Source organism: Saccostrea echinata, unplaced genomic scaffold (genome assembly GCF_033153115.1).
Source record: "Saccostrea echinata isolate AGI-Se365-2 ecotype Australia unplaced genomic scaffold, CSIRO_AGI_Sech_v1 ptg000054l, whole genome shotgun sequence".
Lineage (NCBI taxonomy): Eukaryota > Metazoa > Mollusca > Bivalvia > Ostreida > Ostreidae > Saccostrea > Saccostrea echinata.
This window is the reverse complement of record NW_026889803.1, coordinates 12,219,171-12,243,809: the sequence shown is the minus strand read 5'-3', so window position 1 is coordinate 12,243,809 and position 24,639 is coordinate 12,219,171. Positions and strand designations below refer to the sequence as shown.

General features: G+C 33.0%; 2 protein-coding genes across 2 annotated transcripts; one reads left to right on the top strand and one right to left on the bottom strand.

Moving 5' to 3' along the window:
- The first annotated feature begins 2,099 nt into the window (after positions 1–2,099).
- LOC133171671 (uncharacterized) lies at positions 2,100–7,306 on the top strand. Its single transcript, XM_061306457.1, has 5 exons — positions 2,100–2,296; positions 3,788–3,980; positions 4,317–4,630; positions 4,876–5,091; positions 5,345–7,306. The coding sequence occupies exons 1-5, from the start codon at positions 2,233–2,235 to the stop codon at positions 7,228–7,230; spliced, it is 2,673 nt and encodes an 890-aa protein (XP_061162441.1). The 5' UTR covers positions 2,100–2,232; the 3' UTR covers positions 7,231–7,306.
- A 9,752-nt stretch (positions 7,307–17,058) lies between these two features.
- On the bottom strand, positions 17,059–23,007 carry LOC133204616 (uncharacterized). The gene is made up of 5 exons (XM_061340369.1): positions 22,644–23,007; positions 21,290–21,482; positions 19,621–19,940; positions 19,252–19,515; positions 17,059–19,022 (listed from the first exon to the last, which is right to left on the bottom strand). Exons 1-5 carry the CDS (start codon positions 23,005–23,007, stop codon positions 17,059–17,061), a joined length of 3,105 nt encoding a protein of 1,034 aa, XP_061196353.1.
- Positions 23,008–24,639: the final 1,632 nt, after the last annotated feature.

The following is a 24,639-nucleotide window of genomic DNA, read 5'->3' as shown; positions in this document are numbered from 1 at the left end:
TGATATTGTGGGTGTAATTGGACAGTTTTCGAGATGTTAATTGCTTTTAAAACAACATGTCGTTACCCAGCCTTTTAATAATTTAAATTAAATGATCGTTGATCGAGTATTTTGAACGAATTATTATTATTGTAATTGTTATATGAACCTTACCTCTTCTATTCTTCGCAGGTACCTATCAACCTATCAAATTATATTATTAAATAAACATTATATAAATAGTGCACGTTTTTGAGGTTAACAGTTGAAATTGACACCCCAAGGAAAACCATTGTCAACCGACGCGTCAGCGGAGGTTGACAATGGTTTTCCGAGGGGTGTCAATTTCAACTGTTAACCTCAAAAACGTGCACTATTTATTTTATTATACTGAATGTCTTATTGATTTCGGGTGTCATAAAAAAAAATTCCGAGATCGTCGTTAAGTTCACGCTTAGAAAGCTTTCAAACTCCCCGCTTCTATTTTTCTCAATAAGAAAGCTTCGGAAAAGATTAACCAACCTCTTTATTGTTTGTTTGCTACTCAAAAAGTCCTTTGTCATCTAAAGTTTGCACTCGCAAGGATGTTTCGTCTGTCGTTTGTTGTTTTCAAGTAAGCTACATCGGACGCAAGCTTTTATTGACGTCGTTTATTCTGCTTCTTTCAAACGCACAACCGACGTTTTGAGAATTCTACGGTGAACCGTACGCGCATGATTTGAACGCATGTGATATTTTCGTAATGTTATCCGTTGCCAAGTGTGTTGCTAACGCTGAGGGTAATATTACGGATTGTCAACTGCGTCTAAACCAATCAGATTTTAGTATTTAACATGAAAGTATAATAATGTACATTAAGCTAGAGATCAGACTTAGTTTTGATTATGGCAACAATACAGAATGAACTTGCATGTCATGTCTTCTGATTTTTTTATTATTATTATTATTTGTATCTTACACTTCTGGCATGTTTCATAAGTATTTCAATTTCTTTATTCTTTCTTTGCCTTTAGACCTGTACACTGTCTATTTGTAATTAAAAAGGATGTAGCATTTTGTCGAAAAAAAAAATGTTACAGGGTAAATCTTGATCTTTATTGTTTTAAGACTTAAACAAATTAAACGATGTGGAAAATTGGGATTTTGATGCACATAAAAACATTACCAGAAAATGTTTGTAAAATTTTCCTTGTAAATCAACCTTTTTCCATGTAAAGATGTACGTCCTTGTCTTGCAAGGTTTATAGCTTGTTTACGTACTAGATTATGAGGATAACAAAAAATGTTCGAACCCTATTTCAGTACATCTAAAATGATTGAATACAGAAATGTTGAATTTCCTTCCTTTCCATCGCTATATGAGGAAATTTGATATTCGTTTTCACACACACACACGCTAAATTTATCTTCCCCGAAAAACAAGGACGGAATTCTGAATAAATTCAGCAAAGGCAAATTTCTGTAAAGTCGTGAGACTAGTGCAATAATTAAAGGTGTTTAGATCTTCTCTCGGCATAACGTCATTTCGTAAAAACCTCCTTGTCCAGGACCTAATTGCTATAAACAGATTTCCTTACTGTTTTGAAGTAGAGTTGTAACTCTACATAGACACCGTTCAAAATGTCGCACTTTAGCGTTCTAGCAGAGTTTGAAAAATCATCAGACAGGACAGAAACCAAAAAATATTTTCGAGGAATATGGTCCAATGATAGACTTGAAGAGTGTGATGAGGAAATTCAAAATGAGTTTATCATAAATGTACATGAAGAAAATTTGCAGGGAAGCAGTATTACTTTCCCAAACGAAGTACATGTAGAGAACGATTATGATGCGATGAGGATGCCCCTCTCGAATAACGTTGCAAGAGACTTTGAAGAAGGTTCTAAGCCCGTCAATCCAAAAAATGTGAACATACAATCGGGCTTCATTTGCTCTGGAAATCCAATTGAAACCAATTTGACTTCCAGAAGTGAAATCAGTCAGTCATCATTCATTGAGACTCACTCAAATGAATTTGATTTCGAAAACGATAAAAATAAAGACAAAAAAGAAATAGAAAAGAGAACAGACAATAATGATACAAAAAAGAAAGAAGACAAAAAGGCATCAGTTTCTCACTCTAAAAACCCATGTAAACAGGCTTTCTCAAACACGGAATCCAATATACATGATTTTGAAACTGATGCTACTGATTATTTTGACAGTGAAGACGAATACTTTGAAACATACAGAAACAACTTTGAGGACAGTTCGATGTTTACTTTCCATGGAATGATTCATTCTCCATCCTCAACATCTGCAGAAAATGGACGATACAGTAAGATTATTTTAAATGATGCAGTTTATAATTATTATAAATAGTGAAAGCTGTCATATCTTCTATCGCTGCACGCTATCTTTCACAAATTAATATGTGTAGTCTTGCAATACTTCTCACATTTGAAAAGACTTGATCGTTACCTGCAATATGACTTAAATGGGTTTTCAAAAACACCAAAGCGGAAAACTAAGTTAAGCTTAAGTGTTCAAAGTATCTGCCATCTAAATCTCTCCGGGACTCTTCATATTTTCAACTTTTAAAGAATAGCTGGACACATTTCAGGCAAACTTCACATGTACAATTTAATAAAACATAACTTTGATTAAACATATCACGAGGAACATATATGCGTAGAGTTTACACTCAAACTTGTTCAAAATAATTAATACCACTGGGGCTAGGAAGGGGTCACAAGGTGTTTCAAATAGGGGTATGGTAGAGAAAAAACTTCCGAGAAAGTAAGTAGTGTATATTCAAATAATTAAAACTAGTTATGTCAATTTTACTCGGACAGCTTAGTCGATTAGTCGGAGGCTTTAGTCGAACGACAGTCGAATACTCGTTGAAATTTAAATTAATTTTTCATGTCAATTTTCCTAGTTGTCTTTAACAGACTGCTAGATTGTACAATATCTAATCTACGCTATCACCATTATACAACGAATTATTGAATCGTTAAGATTTACGTAGCAATAAATATATGTATCCAATGTTTTCGATTTCCGAAAATATTTACTGCACATTTATCTATATACAGAATATCAAACGCTCGCATTTATCCTTTCTTTTCATGCTGCTAGTACATGTACCCGTTTTTGATTTCTTATCCGAAGCCATTTGAATGTGTCTTGTCAATGACCCACTGTTGTTAAACAAATAAAAGAGTTAACTCTGACTTATAAAAACAGAGAGCTTGGGATAAATTTTAATTTTGCTCATGCCCCCCAATTTACATGTATTTACAAATATGTAACAGCTGTTTAATTATTCTTTATTAATTGATAGTTGCATTATACGAGATCTTACGGAACCAGATTGGAACTTTACAGTTAGGATCTAACATCTTTTAAAGTAATTCCTTTGAATAGTTAACAAAGACCAGTTAATAATAAGCCATTCCCTGAGTTTTATCCAGGAGAGTACTGAAAACTGATACGTAATTAAATAAACTGAGCAGATCCAATATTTTTACCTTGAATTTAAGATTACTATTAAGTAGCAAATTTTTAACGAATAACCGAGTAAAAAATTTTAGTCGAAATGATCAAACAATAGTCGAGTACTCGAATATTCATTGACATCCCTTTTAAAAACAAAGCAATGTAACTAGTCTTAATAGACTAGTCAATCTAGCAAAAGTTAAGATCATCCTCAAAGTCTAAACAATCTAAAGACATGCGCTTTTAATAAAATGATCAATCTATACAGACTTTAGGGAGGAAAAATTTCTTAGAAAAATGTAATAATTCTAAATGTCTCTTTAAACAGGTCAAGGCGTATCACAGTACAATAACATGCCAGTGTTTGTGACATCCTTGCAGAAATTTGCAAAAGACAATGGATTTACAGTCCATAATGTTATGGCAGATGGAAACTGTCTTTTCAGGGCCATCAATGATCAGCTTTCTGTTAACGGAATCTTTGGTAACTCTCCTGAGTCACTACGGAAAAACACTATCAAGTGCGTTATACATAGCTTCTCCTTTTTAATCTACACATTGTATTAAAACAATCCATAAAGAAATTTGTCTATTATAGGATTTATTATACGAGGGTTGTCCCAGAAAAACTAAATGCCTAGGACATTACAGCCTCATAGAATTTGGTCAAAATAATGAAAATATCATTTCCCAACTTTGTGAAAAAAAAATGAAAAAGTCTGCGGTTTTTTTTTTTTCGGGATAACCCTCGTATTATTACGTGAAAAAATAATCAATACAGATTACAAGCAATTTTTTAAAGGTACGAATTTTCAAATGATTTTTAATAGTTTGTTTTTCTTTATAAATGTAAACAGTTTTCTTCGGGAAAATCCGTATCAAGAAGATGGTTCACACACTGAGTCGTTCCTTTTCACCGAAAACTGGGAACAATACTTGTCGAGAATGGAACAAAGTACAGAATGGTGCGATCACGTCATATTTAAGGCTGCTGTTGACGCCTTAGGTCTACGAGTTGTGGTTTTTAATGTTTATGAGGACGACATTAGACGAACAGAGGTTTTATCAAGAAAACAATCAGTTGACACCATAACCGTTTATCTTGGTCACTTTGGAGAATTTCACTACCTTAGTTTAAGACCCAAGAATTGGGAGAAAGAATGGCAATACAGTTAAGATATTGTATTCAGATAAGCGTCAAATAAGTTAAAAATTTCAATGCCATATAGTTTTGCGTAAGATTGAAGGCAAATAATATGTAAATATTAAAGAATATGTTTCAAAACAATGTCGTTTTTAAAAAGTGTTTTCTTTGATCTGGAGAATTTTTATACCTGGGTTGTCTCTTATGTATTTCGGATCCGTATTTTGAATTGTTCTGAAATCTAAATGTTTTATCTAAACTTATCATTGTAGAAGCACTAATATTAAGACATCAATTACTCATCAGACAATTTGAGAGTCTAAAAATTCAAAGTGATGAGAAAAACGGCGTAGAAGACTTACTCAAAATAACATCAAATTGTGACTTCAAAACAGAAATACAAACTGACTGGAATTACTCAGAAAAGTTCGGATACACAGTATGTCCCGTTTATGGTTTGAAAGACCTAGAAATGGAAGAAGATGAAGGTATGATATATATATATATATATATATATATATATATATATATATATATATATATATATATATATATATATATATATATATATATATATATATATATATATATATATATATATATATTATTGAAAAAGAATGTATTTTATAAGTTTAAAAAGACAACATCGTTTCCTTTTTTAAGGAGCATTTAGGTTACGGATGGCATGTAAAGAATACAATTACTTATTAATTTAAATCAATAAAATCTTTAATTTCTTAGAATCGCTGAATCGTCTCGTCGAGGATCCATTTTACGTTGATACACGAACAGGACTTCCACTTCAACATTTAGCCTATCTCATAAAGCATTTGATTCCTCCTATGATGGCTCTTGTTAATTCCCATGCACTTCCACCAGTACAAAAGGATGGGGTGGTGTTTCAGTATTTAGGATCATTTGCTACGGGAACCTATGCATTCTTAAAAGATATTATTCGAGGATACACGTCACGAAATCTTGTTAAGAAAGATGCCACTGTAGTTGCTTTAAGACCGCTTACACCGGCAATTTTAATTGATACAAAGAATACACATCCAGGTTTTCTACGATTAAAAGTTCTATCTATGTCGCATTTATTCCCAGAGAAAAGTTTGCATAGATGTGAGAATGATGTTTTCTTAAAAAGATTAGATGTCCCTGAGAATATGTCTTTACCGGAGAGGTCAGAAAGATGTTTTATGGGATTCAGTAGTGCTGAGTTTCCACTAGCTGCAGATGAGTGGCGAAATAGACAAAGGAAATTCAAATGGCCACCACACGATGTAGTTTCTGCTATTCACAATGCAGGCTGTACCTTAATTCCAAAACATCACCCAAAGAGTTGTAATCCAGATATAGAGTGGAAATTTAACTTCACAAACTCTGAAGTAATAATCTTTACAAGAGCTGTTACAAACAAGCAACGTCGCGGATTTTTCCTACTACAAATGCTTATCAATTACAGTACATGTCATTTTGGATGCAAATTAAAAATGAAACACACTAAGGCAGTATTTTTGAACTGCTGCGAGCAGATTCCTGTTGAAAAATGGGAAACAAACTTAAGTGGGTGCGTTCTTTATGCTAGTGCATTTTTATTAGCTTGCATAAGAAAAAGGCATCTTCCACATTATTTTATACCATCGTTCAATTTATTTGAGAACTATAAGGAGGAAGATCTTGATTCCATATTTATTCAAATCGAAGCTATACGGTTGTTTCCAGTGCAGACTATACAATTTCTTACTGAAAATTATGGATACACATACGGAGCAAGCCTGTCAAGATTGGTTTTACAGGACTGTAGAAGATTTGCATCAAGTAGAGAAATATTATCAACTTATTACGATGTTTTCGTTCCTGGAACAATTAGAACAGTAAAATTTTTAACAAGACAAGGCTATTATAAAGCAGCTTATTTTCTTCTCCACGACACTTATGAGTCACGTCTTTGTTTTACATGTACAAAGCCTAGCGATTTGAATTGTAATTTCACAGAATTTTTCTGTCGTGCTCTCAAAGAAATTCACCAGGAAGCCTCTCAGATTATTTTGGCAAAAAGGTTTCAAAACGAATATGGTGTAGACATACTGGATTCTGTCATGTCAACAGGTCCTCTTTTCGTGGAGGATATCTTACCATGGGGGGTAAACTACGAGATTGCCAGGCTGCATATACCAATAGAAAAAACGTCGAATTTCGAATTAATTGGAGATTTTTTTTACGAATATAGTAAAACTGAAGTAAAGAGATTTAACAGCGACCTAGCTACGCTAGGTATCTCGGAAGCAATTCGATGTTTCGAAAGAGCTATTCAAGAGGGACCTATGATTGATGTCGAAATAGATGACGAAGCTTTAATAAAAGATATTCAGTCTCAGAAGTCCGAAATGATGAAAAGACTGAAAGAAAAATTGATGTTTTGCTACATCCATACCATGAGGATTTCCAAAATGCACCGGACATTCCTGCCACTGGAAATGTATATGCCTGCAATAGAAGAATTGTGTCAAGAATTGCCAGATATGAGTGGAATCGTCAGTATTATGTACCAGTACTTACTTTTTCCTGGTAAACAGAAGGAATACGAAAAGCGTTTTGATAGTTTCTTAGGAGCAGGTAGGTAAATATTGCAGCTAAGTTTGCTAATCCTTTGAATATGATATTTAAATGCAATATGATTTCATCTACTCTATTTCCTTCGTAGGTGAAGTCTACAAAGGAGCATCAAAATTGAAATATAATAGATACTAAACTGTCATGAAAGATAGATGTACACAAGTATGATGCGTAAGCAAAGGTTCATGATAATAACCAAACGGTGACATAAGTAATACAAAGAAATTTACAATGAGCGAAAGACAGTTGTTTTACTTGCAATGATGTCTTCATACCTTTCCTTCCAGCGATTCGTACAGAAGTGACTTAATAGTTTAATTTCTTTTATTTTCTTTGTCGAATATAATTATAGTGACAAAAATTAGTGTTGTCATCGAGTACCAGGTTCACTGGTTAACCGTCGAACGATGCGAGTGTCGGTTAGTAAAACTGCAACTCGGTTACTTGGATAAAAATACATTTTACATAGTAAATAGGTAGAAAATAAATGTTATATCATTTATATGTATAATGTAAACTGACACATTTCTTTTATTTCATTTACCGTTAGACTTGATCTAGTGCGGCACAAATAGGATCGATTTGTTTTTTATTACTTTTCACAGTTTTTATAATTGATAGCTTTGATTGACAGGGGGTATACATATTTTGAAGACCTGAGTTATAATTACCTCATTTAGACCTGTGTCAGTCAGAGGAACATAATTTTACAAGAGGCCGCCGTAGACATCTAAAGCTTCGAACAACTAATTCGAAATCTGTAAAATGTAAATTATGTGAATCAGAGTTATCGTATACGGGTGGGACTACAAAATATATTAAATCACTTTAGATTAAAACATAATTCGGAAACCAGCGATTTACAGGACACTCCACAAAAACAACCAGCGATTTCAGGGTGTGTTAATTCTCCTCGATCGCAATATATATTGGGGCTGAAAAGGAAAACGTAACAAGAACCATTGTAGAAATGGTGATTGACGACTAAATGCCACTGAGAATTGTCGAAGGAGAGGATTTTGAAACTTCATGTCTATTACTATGCCAAATTATGATATTCCCTCTCAGAACACTATATCTTTATTGGATCCAAGACACAAGCATTTGTTATTCTTGGCGGGCAATCTTGTCCATCAAGCTGTTGACAGCTTGCTTGACGACTTGCCACTTAAACCGTCAGTAAATAAAGAGCCGCGTGCTCCTAAAGAACCGGAAGTGAAACGTAATTTGGATTTTTAAATTGATGATGAATATCAGTGTGCAAATGAATCAGAAATTGATCTATATCTTAAGGAACGAGTAGACAGATCCGTTGCAATGGTGGAGGACAAATTCGTTAAAATATCCCAGTCCATCCATTCTCACTCTACGATTCTTCGCCGTTCCAGCTAGTTTAGTACCATCAGAACGCATTTTCTTTATGGCAGGAAATATCATCACCAAGTTGCGAAATCGTTTGTCTTCTTCATGTGTTTATAAAATTATTTTCTTAAACAAAAACAAACTGCCCGTTTCAAGTGACATCTAAAATCAAAATCTTTTGAAGATATTGTGTGTATGTTTGAGTTTATAAATAAAATTCATAAACAGTACATTTGTGTTTTATTTCTACTGATAAGTAAAGGATGAGATAAATAATAGATACGGAAAGTTTTCCTAAAAGTTTTAAGTCAGCCAAAATACGACCGAATGTAAGGTCATATTTGTTAAGAAGGTCATTATATCAAACCTAGAATTTACGAAATGCTGACGTTAAACGAAGTTGTTGTGTTCATTTGTCATTTTTACCTCACATATCCATTTGCGTTATTTAACTTTCCATGTCACAACGGCTCTTACGCCTGTTTAGCACATTAGTTCTGAAAGGCGCTAAATTCACAATAAAGATTGGCGAAATTAACAATTAATGAAGTGAGAATATTAGAAAATGTAATTATGAACATTGAATTCTTATTTTTGGATGTCAGCGGTCCTATAGCAGAACTTTCCTGTGCCGACATGTTGAATACCTCGCGTTACTTAATTATTTGCATACACTGTTACAGTTACAAAACTACATCTTTCAATGAATAATAATTCAATGCTTAAATATTTTCATAATAAACGTCCCCCGCCCGAATAATAGTATTCGGATGCGTTTTATTTAAATCACCTAAACATTGTCCCTGAAAAACCTTTTAAAAGAGAAAAAAGTCTGGAAAACAACATTTGCTTATTTGTTTGTTTGTTGAGCATTTTTCACTCATATCAGGGTTGAAAGTAACATATTTCGAGACCTCAAGAACTTTATAACATTAAGGAACATTTTGTAGATAATAAACAGTGAAATGAAAATAATTTAAGGACCCTCTCTACACTGCACTCTAATTTCAGGGTACTTTCGTGTAGTTAGACTGACCCAGACCAGGATTTGACATAAATTAGAATAAATTGTAATCTGCACTGTATGACATATTTTAAAATGAATCCGAAACATAAGAGCGCACTTTTTGTTCAGAAAGGCTTTCTATGCGTTGATAATAGATATGTTAGACCAAGATTTGAAAACTTTATTTGCATGTATTTTATCCATTTGAGTAAGCAAAAAATATTTTTCTTTGTCATTACTTCATTGGCTTTGACAATTTTTCTTTGTTAAAAAAGGTACTCTCCTTAAATTAAAAATGAAATAGTTAGTTTCAAAATTCCCTCCTTTCTGCTATTTAGTTTTCTAAGTCCAAAAAACATTTTCCAGGAGTGTATAGAGGGTCATTAAGGTCTGATAACACGTTGCTTGAATATCTGTTTTACATCTCTTTGTAATAAACAACAAATTCATGATAATTATTATTGTTTTGTGGCTTTTAAACTGTTTTTAAAATGTCGAAGTTGATAAAGACACCAAACAAATGCGATACTGGGAATGCTAGTGATTTTCAATAGGATTATATAATAAATGATATCCTCTGGTATCTTGCACAAATGCCTGGTAATGTACCTTAATTTTTTGTGAGAAAATTTGTTAAAGTAGCGATACTTCATGACAAATTCTTGAAAAAAAAAATTATATATTATTGAGGAATGTGTCGTCTGGCCTTAAGGAGGATCTCTACACCTATGAAGTATAAATGATCTTTGTTTCATGCATTTGTTTCTAATAATAGACTCAATATCCAATAAAAAAAAGTTCCAAAGTATTTTACTTTATTTTTTGGAAATATTCAAAATATTTTATTTATTTTGTAGAAACCCCTTAATTCTTTATTTTTAGAAGCCTTATGCTTTAATTTTCTATTCAAAGTTTAATGTTATAAAATCTTGAAATGAAAACCAATAAAGTTATAAATGAAATCTAAAAAAATTTTATTTGAATTTACAATAATAGACAAAAATAAAACTAAAACAGCATTTTCATGAGAAGAACTGGATGGATTTCCTCCAAAATTTGAAAATAAATATAATATCAAAGGGTTAAAATGATGAAAAAAGAAATTGAATGAAATTGACGAAAATGTTAACCATCACAAAAATTTAGGTGTCAAAGATCCGTTTAAAGAGTGGGCTCAAATATCTTGGGACTGGTTTTTATATATTTAATCTAATTCTTCTAAAACTCGCACAGGTATTGAAAAAAGGAATTAATAAGTACATGCCAAACTAGGACATCGATATAAGTTCGTATTGTATTGTTTTTAAATGAATTTAAGCGAAAACCCACACGTTTCTAGTCAAAGACATGTAAAGTGAATTCATAGCATTGAGAAAGGTAGATTTACTTACCGTTTTCATCCAACTCGTATGTACATGTATTATCCTGTGCTAGGATGACATAACAGGTAAATAGTCAAAAGCGGGTTAAAGAAATTCGTATAACGATATTCCTACTTTGTTTCAAATCTGCACGTTTTCGATTCAAAACATATGCTTTATCTGTTTAAATTTGCACTTTTGGATATATTTCGCTGGAAAGCATATGCTTTTGGAGAGAATCATCAATTTAGGACTTAATGGAAACATATGAGTGGGTTTGACACGCAATGATAAATTATCATGGTGACAAGTCTTTGGTTTAACTTTTTATTACTTATAATCATATTTTATTTTAACAAATTATATTGTTTGTGAATAAATAAGTCGAAATTGAATATATATACAAACTATTCCTGTTTAATGAAAGGCTACATTGGCCACTCTCTTCGCCTCGAGTGGATAGATTCCATTCACAATAGAGCTATGATACAAATCGCAAGTTGTGTTATACCCGGTGATTTATCGGTGTTCAGTGAATTTGTTTAGGACAGAATCAGTTCATTTCTGACCAAAATGGCGTTTCAACGGAAGTATACCATGTTGTGACGTTGTAGAGAGCACCCTTAATTGTAGAATCGAAGCATGGTAAGGTTCTCGAAAATTTGCGAAGAAATTCTTACTCGCTATGTGGGCGATTAAATCCTGAAGAGTTAGTCGTCCATAGACAAAATTACTGGCATCTGCAAGTGGGCAAGTGGTTATTTGCAACCCTATACATTGAATCGCCGCCACTTGCCGGTGGAGAGTTGCAAATTTTGACCTGTGCTCAGCACTAATGGTCTTTAAACCGTGAGGGATTATTCTCGTGCCAGCACCAACTGCGACACGTGCCCTCGGTTTAAACGGTCTCATCCGAAGGACCGGTTTCCACGTCCCGCAGTGGGATTCGAAGCCGTGATGTAAGGATCAACTCCTTACTCTCGAGACTCTAGAGAGAACGCCCTAGAGCACTGCTCCACACGGGTCACTGGAAATTTAAGGCTAAGTAAATAACCTTTAACTCAACTAAACAGATTAAGTAAAAGTGATATTGACATTTTCGACACAATAATATTTTGACAACAGGGAAGATTTTGTAATGAATAACATGATATAATCTTCTAAAAATATATTATCAATTTTTCCGATGAGAAAATCTTTATTGGAGCAAATATTTGGTATTTAGAAATTTAGAAAAGCATATGGGTGAATTTAAAAAAAAAAGACCACCAAACTGAATTTTTTTGGCAAAATTCAACTACTTATAAAACATTTTTCACATATACCATCCTATTGCACATGCATTCTGGTTTAAAATCCTGAAGTGACAATAGAATAGACAAATGGATTAAAAAGTTGCAGAATTTTTATTCGTAAAATTTCTTTCGAAAAAAGAAAATATCATTACACCTTAAAAGACTTTCTAAAATACATAATCACAAGAAATTATAGTTTTTTATGCTTCAAAATGGTAAAAGGGGTATAAATGATTAAATCTAGACCTTGATTGAGTATCTTCTCTTGTACATGTGACAAAAAAATTGGCTTTTGATTGTAATTTTACATTACTTTTTCAATTCTGGTTTGAAAAGTTTTAATATGAAAAAAAAAGGAAGCAATAAAATTTCCCAAAATTCACTTTTTGTCCGTTCAAGTCAATTCTTCAAGTCAAGTCAATACGAGTTCTCTTACGAAAAATTCTAGATTTTGAAGTGACCCTATTTTACATTATTGTGTTGCACTCTTGACATCTGATATGTATTTTATTTAACATTGTTTTAAAAATTATAACACACAATAACCCTTTCTTACTTTGTAAATCAATTTGGCGTGTTGATATTTTTCATCGTTTACGGCAGGTTTTCCATATTTTGAAGACCTTAAAACATGATTATTTGCAAAGTGTATTATATATAAATTGTATCTAAAATATATGTGAAATGATGAAAACTATTCCCTGAATTGACTGTAAAATTTCTGTAATTTGTTGATAGACATAGTGTTTTGAACATCAAATAGTATCAAGCATTTTTTTCAACTCACATTTTAGTAAAGATAGTTAAAAAGCATTGGTAATTATAAAGCAGTTTTGTTGCACTCCTGACTGCAGTAAAGTTTAACATTAAAACCATAGAACACAAAAATTCATAAAATGCTGGCAACATCAAGTGGTAATGAAACTGTGCAATATTTATAGTCCAATACTTCATAATTACAACAGAAGAAAGTATTTAAAAATCGCATTTTATCTGGAATTATACCCTATTTATGCCAAAAAAAACTAGCTTAAATGTATATTTAGAAGATAAAATATATTTTATAGCATATTTTCCTTTAGAGGACAAACACAGTAACCCACCAGAAAAATTCTACTCATCATTTTTTCTTTATCTTTATTGTTATTGGATGATTTATAATTCTAACATATTTGTTGCACTCCTGACCAAAAGTACTGGGGCCTTTAAAGTAGAATTGTGAAGTGAAAATTACTTAAGAACTGTTGTTTCAGTGAAGTTGAGGAGGAATTACTTGAATTTTGTGACAATTTTTTAGTGTTTATTTCTAACTTTCATTTAAAAAAATCACAAAAAAGATAAAATCACATCTGAATTGATAAAATTGAAAAAGGAAGGATTTTAATGATAAAACTGTCAATAATTTAGTATTAAATTATACAAAAAGATCATTATTAATTAATGAATACTTCTAAGCATGAATAGAAGTGTTTTCGTCATACAACTTGAATCTTTAAAAAAAATGTGTTGCACTCCTGACCATAGAAATATAGATCTGAAGCACAGACAGATCCTGTAATTGATAAATCTATTTAGTAAAAATGTTCTTTGTGTCTTTATTTTCCAAAATAAAAAACAGAAAAATCATATAATGATAATACAATATAGTTTTTTCATGCTTGGGAGTAAAACATCAAATGTTGCACTACTGACATTATTGGGTATGCACATCTACTTGACTCTCATTAATGCTGCTTGTGATTTATATATCATTTTTAAGTTTTAAAAAGTATATCAGCTATTGTTTTACACTTCGAAAATTCTTTTTTGTCTTAATTTTCTTTCAGAATTTTACAATTGATGTGTTTTTGGCAACACTACATTTTTTCTGTTGCACTCCTGACATGGTATAACATTTTTTAAACATCAGCCATGACCACAACTTGATTAAACAAAAGCTACGACAGTCCACATTTAAAGCTCAATACTTTGAATATTATCAGGAAAATCATTTTCAACATAAGGCATTATTATTATTTATTTCACAGATCTCAAAAAAATATTGAAATTTCAAAATGTCACAAAAAGGTGTTGCACTCCTGACAATTTTAGCATCATTTTTAGGCATAACTTTTTTGTTAATAGAGATGTCAATGAGATATTTGGCAGGTATTTAGACACTATCTAAAGACATATGCTGAGACATAGAAATCTTTTTTCATTGCCTGTTTTTTAGTGTGGGTTGATAAATATGCGTTTGGTCATTTTTTTTTAATTCAACCATATATTTTGACTGTATTTTAAAACATCACCTGCATACTGGTTTTTTTTTTATTTCCTTGGTGATAGAATACGCAAGAGCATGCTCCACGTACAATTTTTAAAACAAGGCAAGTAATCACAAACAATTTGGGTGGCAGAGGATAGTTTTTTAAATGCCAAACATGTGCCGAGGGGGTACACATATACATGCGATCTATAAAAACATGTACATGGGGACAGTTTTCCAGGGGCTAATTAATTACACTTCATATGCCCATGGCTCACAAATTATGTCAACAAATTACATGTAAACTGCCTATTAGAGTTCACATGTACCAAAAATGCACCTGGGGATTCCCCAAATTTCTGCTTGTTTTTTCAAGATTTGGGCCTCAGTCGCACCCATACAACCCACCCCCCGGCCCGAGCGAGCAGGATAAAACACTCAGTAGTCTGTAAATCAATGCATGCCCTAATGAAAATTCACAAATTGATATGGGGCCATTCACCTTCCCTCTGAGATACACATCTTCTTCAAAGGCCTACTGCTTTTCAGCTGAATTTCCTCTGCAACTGACCACGTGTCTTAGTTTCGCATTTACAACTCTGTATATGATAAGCATCATAGTGACACCTGCACGTTGCACGCCATTTTTTTTTAGCAAGCACTCTGCTACACTGCAAATGTGTCCCATAATTATTATAATCATTTTTCTACATAAAATATCACATCAAACAGGGGATATCTCAGTTTTTTTAAGAAATTTGACCGGGTCTTTAGTACGAAACTATCCCCTTTCACCTTGATGAATCGAGGATGTTGACGGTCTCGTTTAAAGTCATCAATTCGCAAGTTCTACGGTCGATACAATGACCTTGTCAGCAAAAACAATCTACCACTAAGTCAAATACCGACTAACGTTTTTCATGCTAATGTTCGGTCATTATTTAAACACTGATCATGAATCGTGGCGGGAGTGACGGTCGACAGGGGATACTCACTCTTCCATGGCACCTGATCTCACCTCTGATGTCTTTTTTAGAGTTCTCTGTTTACTCTTCCCGATTTATGTTATTTCAATGGACATGTGAGCCTGATTACTGTTCGTTTTCTCCATATTTCATGTTAATCAGTTTTTGTTCCCGAGAACTTCATTTTCGCGAAATACCGCTAGATTGCCTGTTCTCAATTTTTTTCGCGTATTATTTTTCTTATAACTATGAAACCATTTATTTTCGTAGGGGTTTAATTTTCGCTATTTTAAGATATGAGGTGGTCCATGAATTTATGTCCGCCATTAAATTACTCCATACCCATAACAAATCAACACTTTCCCAACTACCGATTCAACTCCTTGTAAATCAATAATATATATTTGTTGCAAGATAGTAAGGGAGATATGAAGATTTCTTCTCCCAAGAAAAAGCATGATTTTTCGTGGAGTAAAAATTGTCACGTCTCCCATGGCAGCTATCGGCAAGAAAAAAAATATCTCAATGCTCAATGACCATGAATGCTAGTAACGATCTACATTTAAAATCCTTTTTCGGTATATGATGAGGTCTCATATGAGGCAAAGCGTCGATCAGAACCGGGGGGGGGGGGGGGAGCTAGGGGACTTAGCCCCCTCTTTTTTTTTTTTTTTTAACAAAGAATTGGCACTGAAAGAATTTCGATCCCCCCCCCCCCCCGAAATAGGATAGGTTTTCGGTTTGGAGTATTTTCAATTTTCCTTTTCTTTTTGGTTGTCTTTTTTATCAGGTCTGAATTTTTTTCTCTTTCAATTACCCCCCCCTCCCCTTTTCAATTTGCTTCCCTACGCCTATGTGAGTAAAATAAAGGAGACGTTAAACAGTAAAGAATCAATCAATCAACAACGTATTTGTTAATAAATTGTAAGCATGTTAATGGAACATGTGACCTTCAACAAGGTTTTCATCATCTGAAGACTTCTCGGGACATTCCCATGCAAAATCCGTACTATAGTGCTTCAATTTCTTAGAATATTTAAACAATTAGTTGCTACACATCACATTATCTATTTCAATCATGTGCACGCCTTTGATTACGTGTTCAAAATACTTGGATTCGGAATCTTAATATGATACACATAAAAAAAATACAAAATGTCGCTGTAAAATTTCATCTTGAAGTGTACGGTAGCAATGTCACATTAAACATGAAATAATCAGTAAACTATCAACACTAAAAGTTGCGTTTCAAGTTTGAATTTATCCACGTAAGGGTTCAAAATATCTCGTATTTATATAACATTTTATGTAAATGAAATGTGAAGAAAACAACAGTCGACCGTTCACGGATGAACGGTAAAATAGCCTAACAATATTTGTATTAAAAACGCCAATCAACATTCAACTTAATGATAGATTGCATTTGCTGACAAGGTCATTATGTCGACTAAGAATTTTCGAAATGTGGACTTTAAACGAGACTGGTAATATCCTTGTTTCAACATGGATATCCTCAAGTAAACTAGACTCAAAAGGGAAAAAATTATATTTAAAAAAATCTACTAAAATACAAGGAGAGTTATTTGTTTGAAGCATAATTCATAATAAGATTATAAACTTAGGACCTCCTGTTTCTGAAAGATACGAACTGAATTTTAACTGATATTCCCTCTGCTTGTCGGGCATTCTCAAATGGCGAAACATTTCGCCGACTATGCCAGTCATGTTTGGGAATTCCTCGCATTGTCTTTCTATGTCATCCATATGATTGATTAAAGGATATATGTACATTTCTAAACATGATGCACGGTACAAATGCAAGTAGCACTGGTTTAGGTTTTGCTTCAGTTCACGGGTTTGTGAAACCACATCTTCTTTCAAAATCTGATCTTCAATGGTGCTCATCTCTAAAGAATTTTGTTCGATTACATGTTTTAAACAGCGTATGGCTGTTTCTATTGTAGATAAACTTAGTGTTGCGTTCCTTTTGTCTAATTCTGCTAGACTATACCCGTACAAAAACTTTGCTATTGAAGTTAAATCTGAAGCTGGGGCATCTGGTACAGTTAACCAACCGATTTTATCATCTACCTCCCATGGTAAAAGGTTTTTCAGTTTGGAAGCATTATCTTGCGTATAATTTGCTGACAGATGTAGTCCATAGTCTCTGTCAAAATATTTTGCAAGAATGATTCGAGATGACCGTTGGTCAATTTTGTCAATTACATCCTGAATGAAATCTTGAAAGTTCAGAGTATTTCTTTCTGAATCTGGTAGCAAAAGCAGCTGTTCATACATATTTTCAAGCAGCAGAGATACTGCGTCATAAAATCCCATTCTTGAGAGAACCTTTGTTGTGCGAATGGATGTTGGAATCAATGTTTTTTCCACAGTAGCTCTTAAATCCTTTGTTTGCACAAAAGACGATACGTCTGACAGAATCAAATTTATTAAGTTTTTTCCATACATAAATCCATGTGTTTCGGCAACAAACTGGATGATATTTACTGGAAACAAACGAATAGACTCAACGCACACAGAGAGAGCATTGATGTCAGCTTCCGAAAAACAATCAATAAGGTTATTGCTTGGTATGAAGTAGTGCGGCAGAAAACCGATTTTTAAACAGGCCAACAATTTGCTGATGACATACAGTACACAACCACTGAAGCAGGTGTCCCAAGCACTAGAAGGCATTTCCTCAGCTGCATTCAAATATACAGCTTTTAAATGCTTTCGCTTCAGGGTCTTGTTAAGGTGGGATGTCATGTTTTCGAGCAACACTTTAAACACAAAATATCCATATTGTTGTGTCTTTGTTAGATTTGAAATCATTGTGAACTCTGCCAAGGAAAAGTCGAATTTCCATTCAATCGCTGAATTTTCGCTTGTTGTGTGCGCTTTTGGAATTAACGTAACCTTTTTTCCTCTTGCGCGGCCAATGAGGACGGCCGAGGGGTAATCATAGTTTCTTTTCTTCTTCCTCCATTGAGATGTCAATGAAGGGAATGGACATTGAAAACCAATACACTGCACTTCATATTCATGAAAATGCGGAACAGATTTAATTCTTTCAGGAATGTCGTACGCTTTTAGATAAACATTTGAGTCAATTTGCAAAATATTTTCATCTCTGCAAGATGTCTGAATCTTTGGAAGTTTAATCCTACAATAACCAGGGTGAGAAGCTGAAGTATCAACGTATAAATGTGATGGCGAATTTTCTTTTTCAGAGGAAACAGCATATAATAAACTTTTGTCCTTTCTAATGATAACAATTTTTGGCCTCTTCAAATGGCGTTCAGTGTAGAATTTGTCCATTTTCTGCGAACGGGTTATGTCTTTTAACGTAAAAAAACATGGGTCACAAAAAGGACCTATAAAATGGTAGTACAGAATTTCTCGATTTTCTTCTGTATAAAATAGATGACCCTGCGGAACAAAGTAAACTTTTTTGAGTGTTTGAGCCAGGAGACTTTTCATTATGAAGGATAAATGTATTAATGGCATTCCTGTCAGCGAATCTATCTGCATCCCATCCTCTGTTAGGTGTTGACACGATTCTAAAAAGAGCAAATTTTATTTTAAAGTTGAGAAAAAATTCATGTTACTACATGTAGAATGTAATTTTTTTCATAATAGTGGTATCGAATACTTGGATTTTTATGATTCAATATGTTGGCTGTGTACGACAAATAAATTGAAGGGTACTGACAAAGTTATCCTTGAAATATGCTCTACATTGCCAGCAATAAAATATTCTATATTTCTATAAGCATAAAACTGAGTTACCTTCAGTCACTCCGGACTGACAATCCAATTGGCTGTACGGTCTGAAAACATGTGTCCATTCCCTGTCATTGGTACATTTCTCTCCCAAGCCTTCACCCTCGTTCACAGCGATCTTGTGCAGAGCAAATTTGGCAATTTCATGTAATGTGGTCTTTGATACGAACCTTTCGTCCATCATTCTTTTCAGCTGTTGTGTTATAAAGTGCCTTTTTGTTTCAGAGCCAGTGTCATTTGAACAGGCTAGGATTCTTAGTATCAGAACCTCTGAAAAATTGAAAGGATAATTACAGTCTGCTGTATGTTGCTCAATTGTGCGAGAAAACTTTAAAATAATTTAGAATACTGGATTACATTGTATTAATTACTCACTGTAAGGCCAGTGTCTCAGCCATAGTTTTGGACGCAAACTTAAATAATGGAACTCTCCAAGGTGACCGAGAAATATTGTTAAACAATTTTGGTCACTTATGTTCATTTTTCCTTTCACTTCAGTCCGGCAAATGTCGTCATGGTAGACGTTGAAGACGATAACTTCTAGAGAGAATACATCAGCTACAGCCTGTAAAATGATGTGATCGCTCCATTCACCAGAACTCGACATTCTTGTTAGATATTCCTCCCATGTTTCCTCTGATAAAAAGGAAGACAGGTGACCTTTGTCTTGATGGAAAGGATTTTGTCTAAGATACCTAGGGATTTGAATAAAATATTACCTTCAACATTACACTTTATGATTAACCTAATGAGTCAACTTTTCTATCGCCAACTTCCCTTATTTCTGTAGCAATATACCATTTTTTTCACCTGTATATAAGGTTTATGTCTCCCAGTCCATTCGATAAATTCATATGCAACGTATGATTTTAAAAGAAGGCAGGCTTCTGACAAATAAATGTATTATACGTGTACAAGGATATCTACAGTCTCGTTAGTTAACATTTCGCAAATTCTAACGTCGATACAATTTAATTGTATCCAGTTACAATATATCGTTAAGGTCAGGATCTAGTAAATGAAAAGTGTCTACAGATTTCACAAATTTGAGAAACGAATTCCTTAATAATCCGTTACAACTATAGCTTAATAAACTGAGGTGTACCGGAACATAATTCTTAGGTAAACTCAATGAAAAACATATTTTAAACTGCCCTTTTCAATGAAGAAAATCAGGTAATAACATGGGAGTTTTCTCCATCTCAGACAAAAGAAAATGTATTGATATTGCCTACAGTCTCTCAGAAAACGGGTTTACATATCTTCTTCTTGACCTCTTCTTTCAAATGATATTAAATTGAATATAAAAATCGGGGTTACTTTTGACATGATTTCAAATTGAATTCCATGAAAATGCATCATTTTCTACATAATTCTGCTATAGCCGTAAAGTACGGGAAAAAGTAAGTTTAATTCAATTATGACGTCATAATAGATCTTGCACCAAATAGACAGTCTTAACTCATTTACTAGATCTTGAGCTTATGTCGAATGTTGACTGACATTTCATACGAATTGTTAGGCTACTATTATCACACAATGAATTGTCTTCCGAATTTTCCGTTTACCCGATCTGATAAATAAAAGTGAAGGTAAAGACTGATTAATATCAAAAAATCTATAAACAATACAAGCTGGTATGGCATTAAATATGGACCACCGGAAATTTTCAGTGGTGGGATCAGGTACTCAGAAAGAGTAAGCATCCCTTTGAAGAAGAACACACCGGTCTACAAGGGATGTACACTCTTTATGGCACCTGATTCAACCTCTTTTTCAGATGTCGGTGTTTTCTTTGTTTACAATTTGAACTGTTTAATTGGAATTTGAGTATTGCTGTTCGTTATCTTCATATTTCACATTTTGAAATTTTGCACATCCTTATCAGGACAGCAAAGAAAATATATTTATTATTGTAAATGGTTCTTTGCTTTTAATAAACTATATTCTGTAGATTGAATGTGCTTCCAAAGACTTGCTATTTGGCAATCATCATGTATTATTAATATTAAAATTCATATTTTTACAATACATGTAAACTTACTTTATTGCTGTTAGTCTGAGAGATTCTGTTGTATGCCCAAGGCAGCCATTAATTAGCAACTGATCAGCGATAGCCCGAAACATGCAGTTCCCATCGGAAATGACGTCATGTACGTCAAAACTGTTGTCAACTGCAAACTTTCGTAAAGACTTTTGAAAGACAGGCATGTTCAGGTATTGTTCTACTCCCTGACCTAATAAAATGTTACAAGAGAACTAATTAAGAATGAGTTATATATGCATATACAATGGTAGGTCATATAAAAGACCTGTTAGCAAGCAAATTAATAATCTAAGATCTGAGTCGCACTATACCGGAAAGCAATAATGGATGTCAAGCGGATAGCAAGCTTTTTAAGTCCGTTCGTCTCCGTTCGCATTCGTTTAATGTTTTGACCGTAACTTATTCTGTTAATACGTTCATTGACGATAAGGTTTGTTTGGCAAAGTTTTAAGCATGTTTAAAACTTCATGGAAACTTGTAAAGGAAACATCAGACTAAGGTATCCACTTAAATTGGGTTTTGTCTGTTTTAACTTTTAAATATGGTAGGTATGCGTTTTGTACGGAACTCATGCGCTTCAGGGGCCCATTTAGCCTACGACTGAGAACAAAAAATTTAGTTGATTGAAAATTTTCCAAAATTAATAATATTGTTTGAAATGCTGGCATAAAAATATCTTGAAAAATTCTTTTTTAAGAGATGAAAATCATTTTCAAATTGAAGTAAAATAGAAATTAATAACCAAAATTAAATTTTGGTCTTAGTTTTAAGTTCTGTTGTAAAATGGGCCCCTGCTCCTGCACTTGACCGTTGTTCTTACATGTACGTTGATGTCTTTTACATATGAATCACAACTGAATAATTACTCTCCTGAAACATGATAAACCATTCGTGCTTTGAAATTCCGACCGCACTACCGTTAGTCAGACTAAAGTACTTTTGAAAGTCGTATTGCATTGTCAGTTTCCCATGCATTGCACATTCGTTCTACATGTACCCATTCGTTACTAAAACAGTGAAGTCCGATACTAGACCGTTGCCTGTACGGTAAATGCCTGATAACCGTTCAGTCTTTTCCGTTTTATACATTTTATACCTTTAGACTTTGATTGCAAATCCTTGGTAAGCGGTGGGAAACGACTTTTATCAATAGATAACAACAAACTGCGTTCTTTCGCCGTTTTTTAATCCGTTTAAAATTTATTGTTAGCGCTATCCTGAAAGATGTAATTGAGTTCTAAACTGATTTTTGAATTTTATATAAACTATGTTGAGTTATAATTTATATAAATGTTGAGAATTGTTTTCATAATCGCGTTAATTTCGCCAGAATTTAATATAAGTATCTTACTATATCTTCCCATATTCCTGGTGCCTGTAAATGTAGAACTGTATCCCTTGTCATATGCATCGAAATGAAAATCATCCCCCATTGTCGACGTATGATTCTCCCAGTATTCGTCCTCGCTGTCAAAGTAATCGGTTTTGTCGATGTCTTCTCCGACATTTAAAACATTTGTGTTTTGTAGATCTGGAATAATATTTGACTCTGTTGGAAGTCTCTCGGCGATTAAAAATGTTTCCTTTAAACAGTTCTCGAAAATTACGTCTTCGTTACCATCACATTCAAGTTGTTCTTCATTTCTCCATATTCCACGAATAGGATGTTTTAATGTTTCTTTCTCAATACATTGTGTTACATTTTGAAAAGACATTATGATCAAAATGCTTTTTCTTTTAACCTAACCTTCCATACGGAACTTTACATAAATATTCTTATATAGTATATTCCTCCGAAAATACCTTTACAGTTTGTAGCAAAAATATGAATGCACTTTTTTGCATTGATTTAGTAATATAAAGAAAGATCTATCGTTAGTAATAAACCATAAAAATAGCGATAAAGTGTTATGAAATAAGGACGGAAAAATGAGCAGATGGATTTCATCCAGGAAAAATAAAATTTCACGATATAATTTTAAAAATAATATATAAAATACTAGTAATTAAAAATCAGTGCAATTGATCTTTAGTTATATTCATTGAAGAAAAATAATATCGATATGTTTTTAATAGGGATGTCAACGAATATTCGAACATTCGAATATTCATTCGATGAGTTGATATTCGAATATGAATTTAAGATTCGAATATTCGGTGTTTTTCAGATTTCATAAAAAGAAGTACTGTGATTAATAAATTTTGATTAGAACAGTGCTGGAATCATCCCCGTTTACTTTACTAGCGATCAATTTCGATCGCCTGATTTCCTTTACTACTTTCTTATCTTATAGATCTACTAATTTATTTTTTTTTTTTTTTGAGTAAGATGTTAAATAATTATACATTAATGCTTTATATATAATACAAAACGTACTTTCACAGTTTTAATTAGATAAATACATGTACCATCGGATCTAAAATCGAGGACAACAAAATGAAAACCTTATTAGAATGTCTAAAAGACGTAAAGAGTATACTTATCAAAATAAATTTAATTGATCATTACATGAATGTCCGATAGAATTAGTCTGTAATTAATATTGTAAAGGGCTCAATTTCAGAATAAATGTGTAAATTACTTGATTATCTTGGGTTGAACTTTAATATTCACTATCGGGAAATTAATTACCTAGGAAAATTGTCTATGGAAATGTTTGATTATATTTTAAAAACATTGTATCAAAGATTATAATCATATTTCTTACTAGGCTGATAATTGTAATTAATTACACGTATTGAAATCTGAAAAGTATACGACTATTCTGCCTTTGGTAAGACGACTGATTCCTCAGTTGGAGATACTATAAAAACACGTGTATCATTTGTTAAAATTATACTTTTCTACATTTAAATCAAATATTTATTTCAAACATGCATTGACAAATATCAAATGGAATTCCTTATTATACACCTACAAAAGTCTTCATACAATTTTACTTCCAATATAAGAATACCTACTCTAAATCTTTCATGAAAGTAGGAAGATTTAAAATAAACTATATTTTATTCATTTTATCGAATATTCGAATATATTCGAATACTTTCATTGAATATTCGAATATGAATTATTGACAAAATTGACATCCCTAGTTTTTAAGCATGATCGTAGAGTTAAAGCTGAACACGACTCGTAAATAGGCATACGCCATTTTCGGTATTACTATCTACGATATCAGCATCGGGGTATACTCTTCGCATTCGTTACACCTGACTGCTTTATTGTCACGGGTATCGGCATGGAATGGCGACCCCTGTTCGTGTTGGTTATCTTGCATTACCTTCGTTTACATTTTATTGCAGTTACGTGTATTTGTGATTGTCTGTATACTGCACTGACCTGTGCA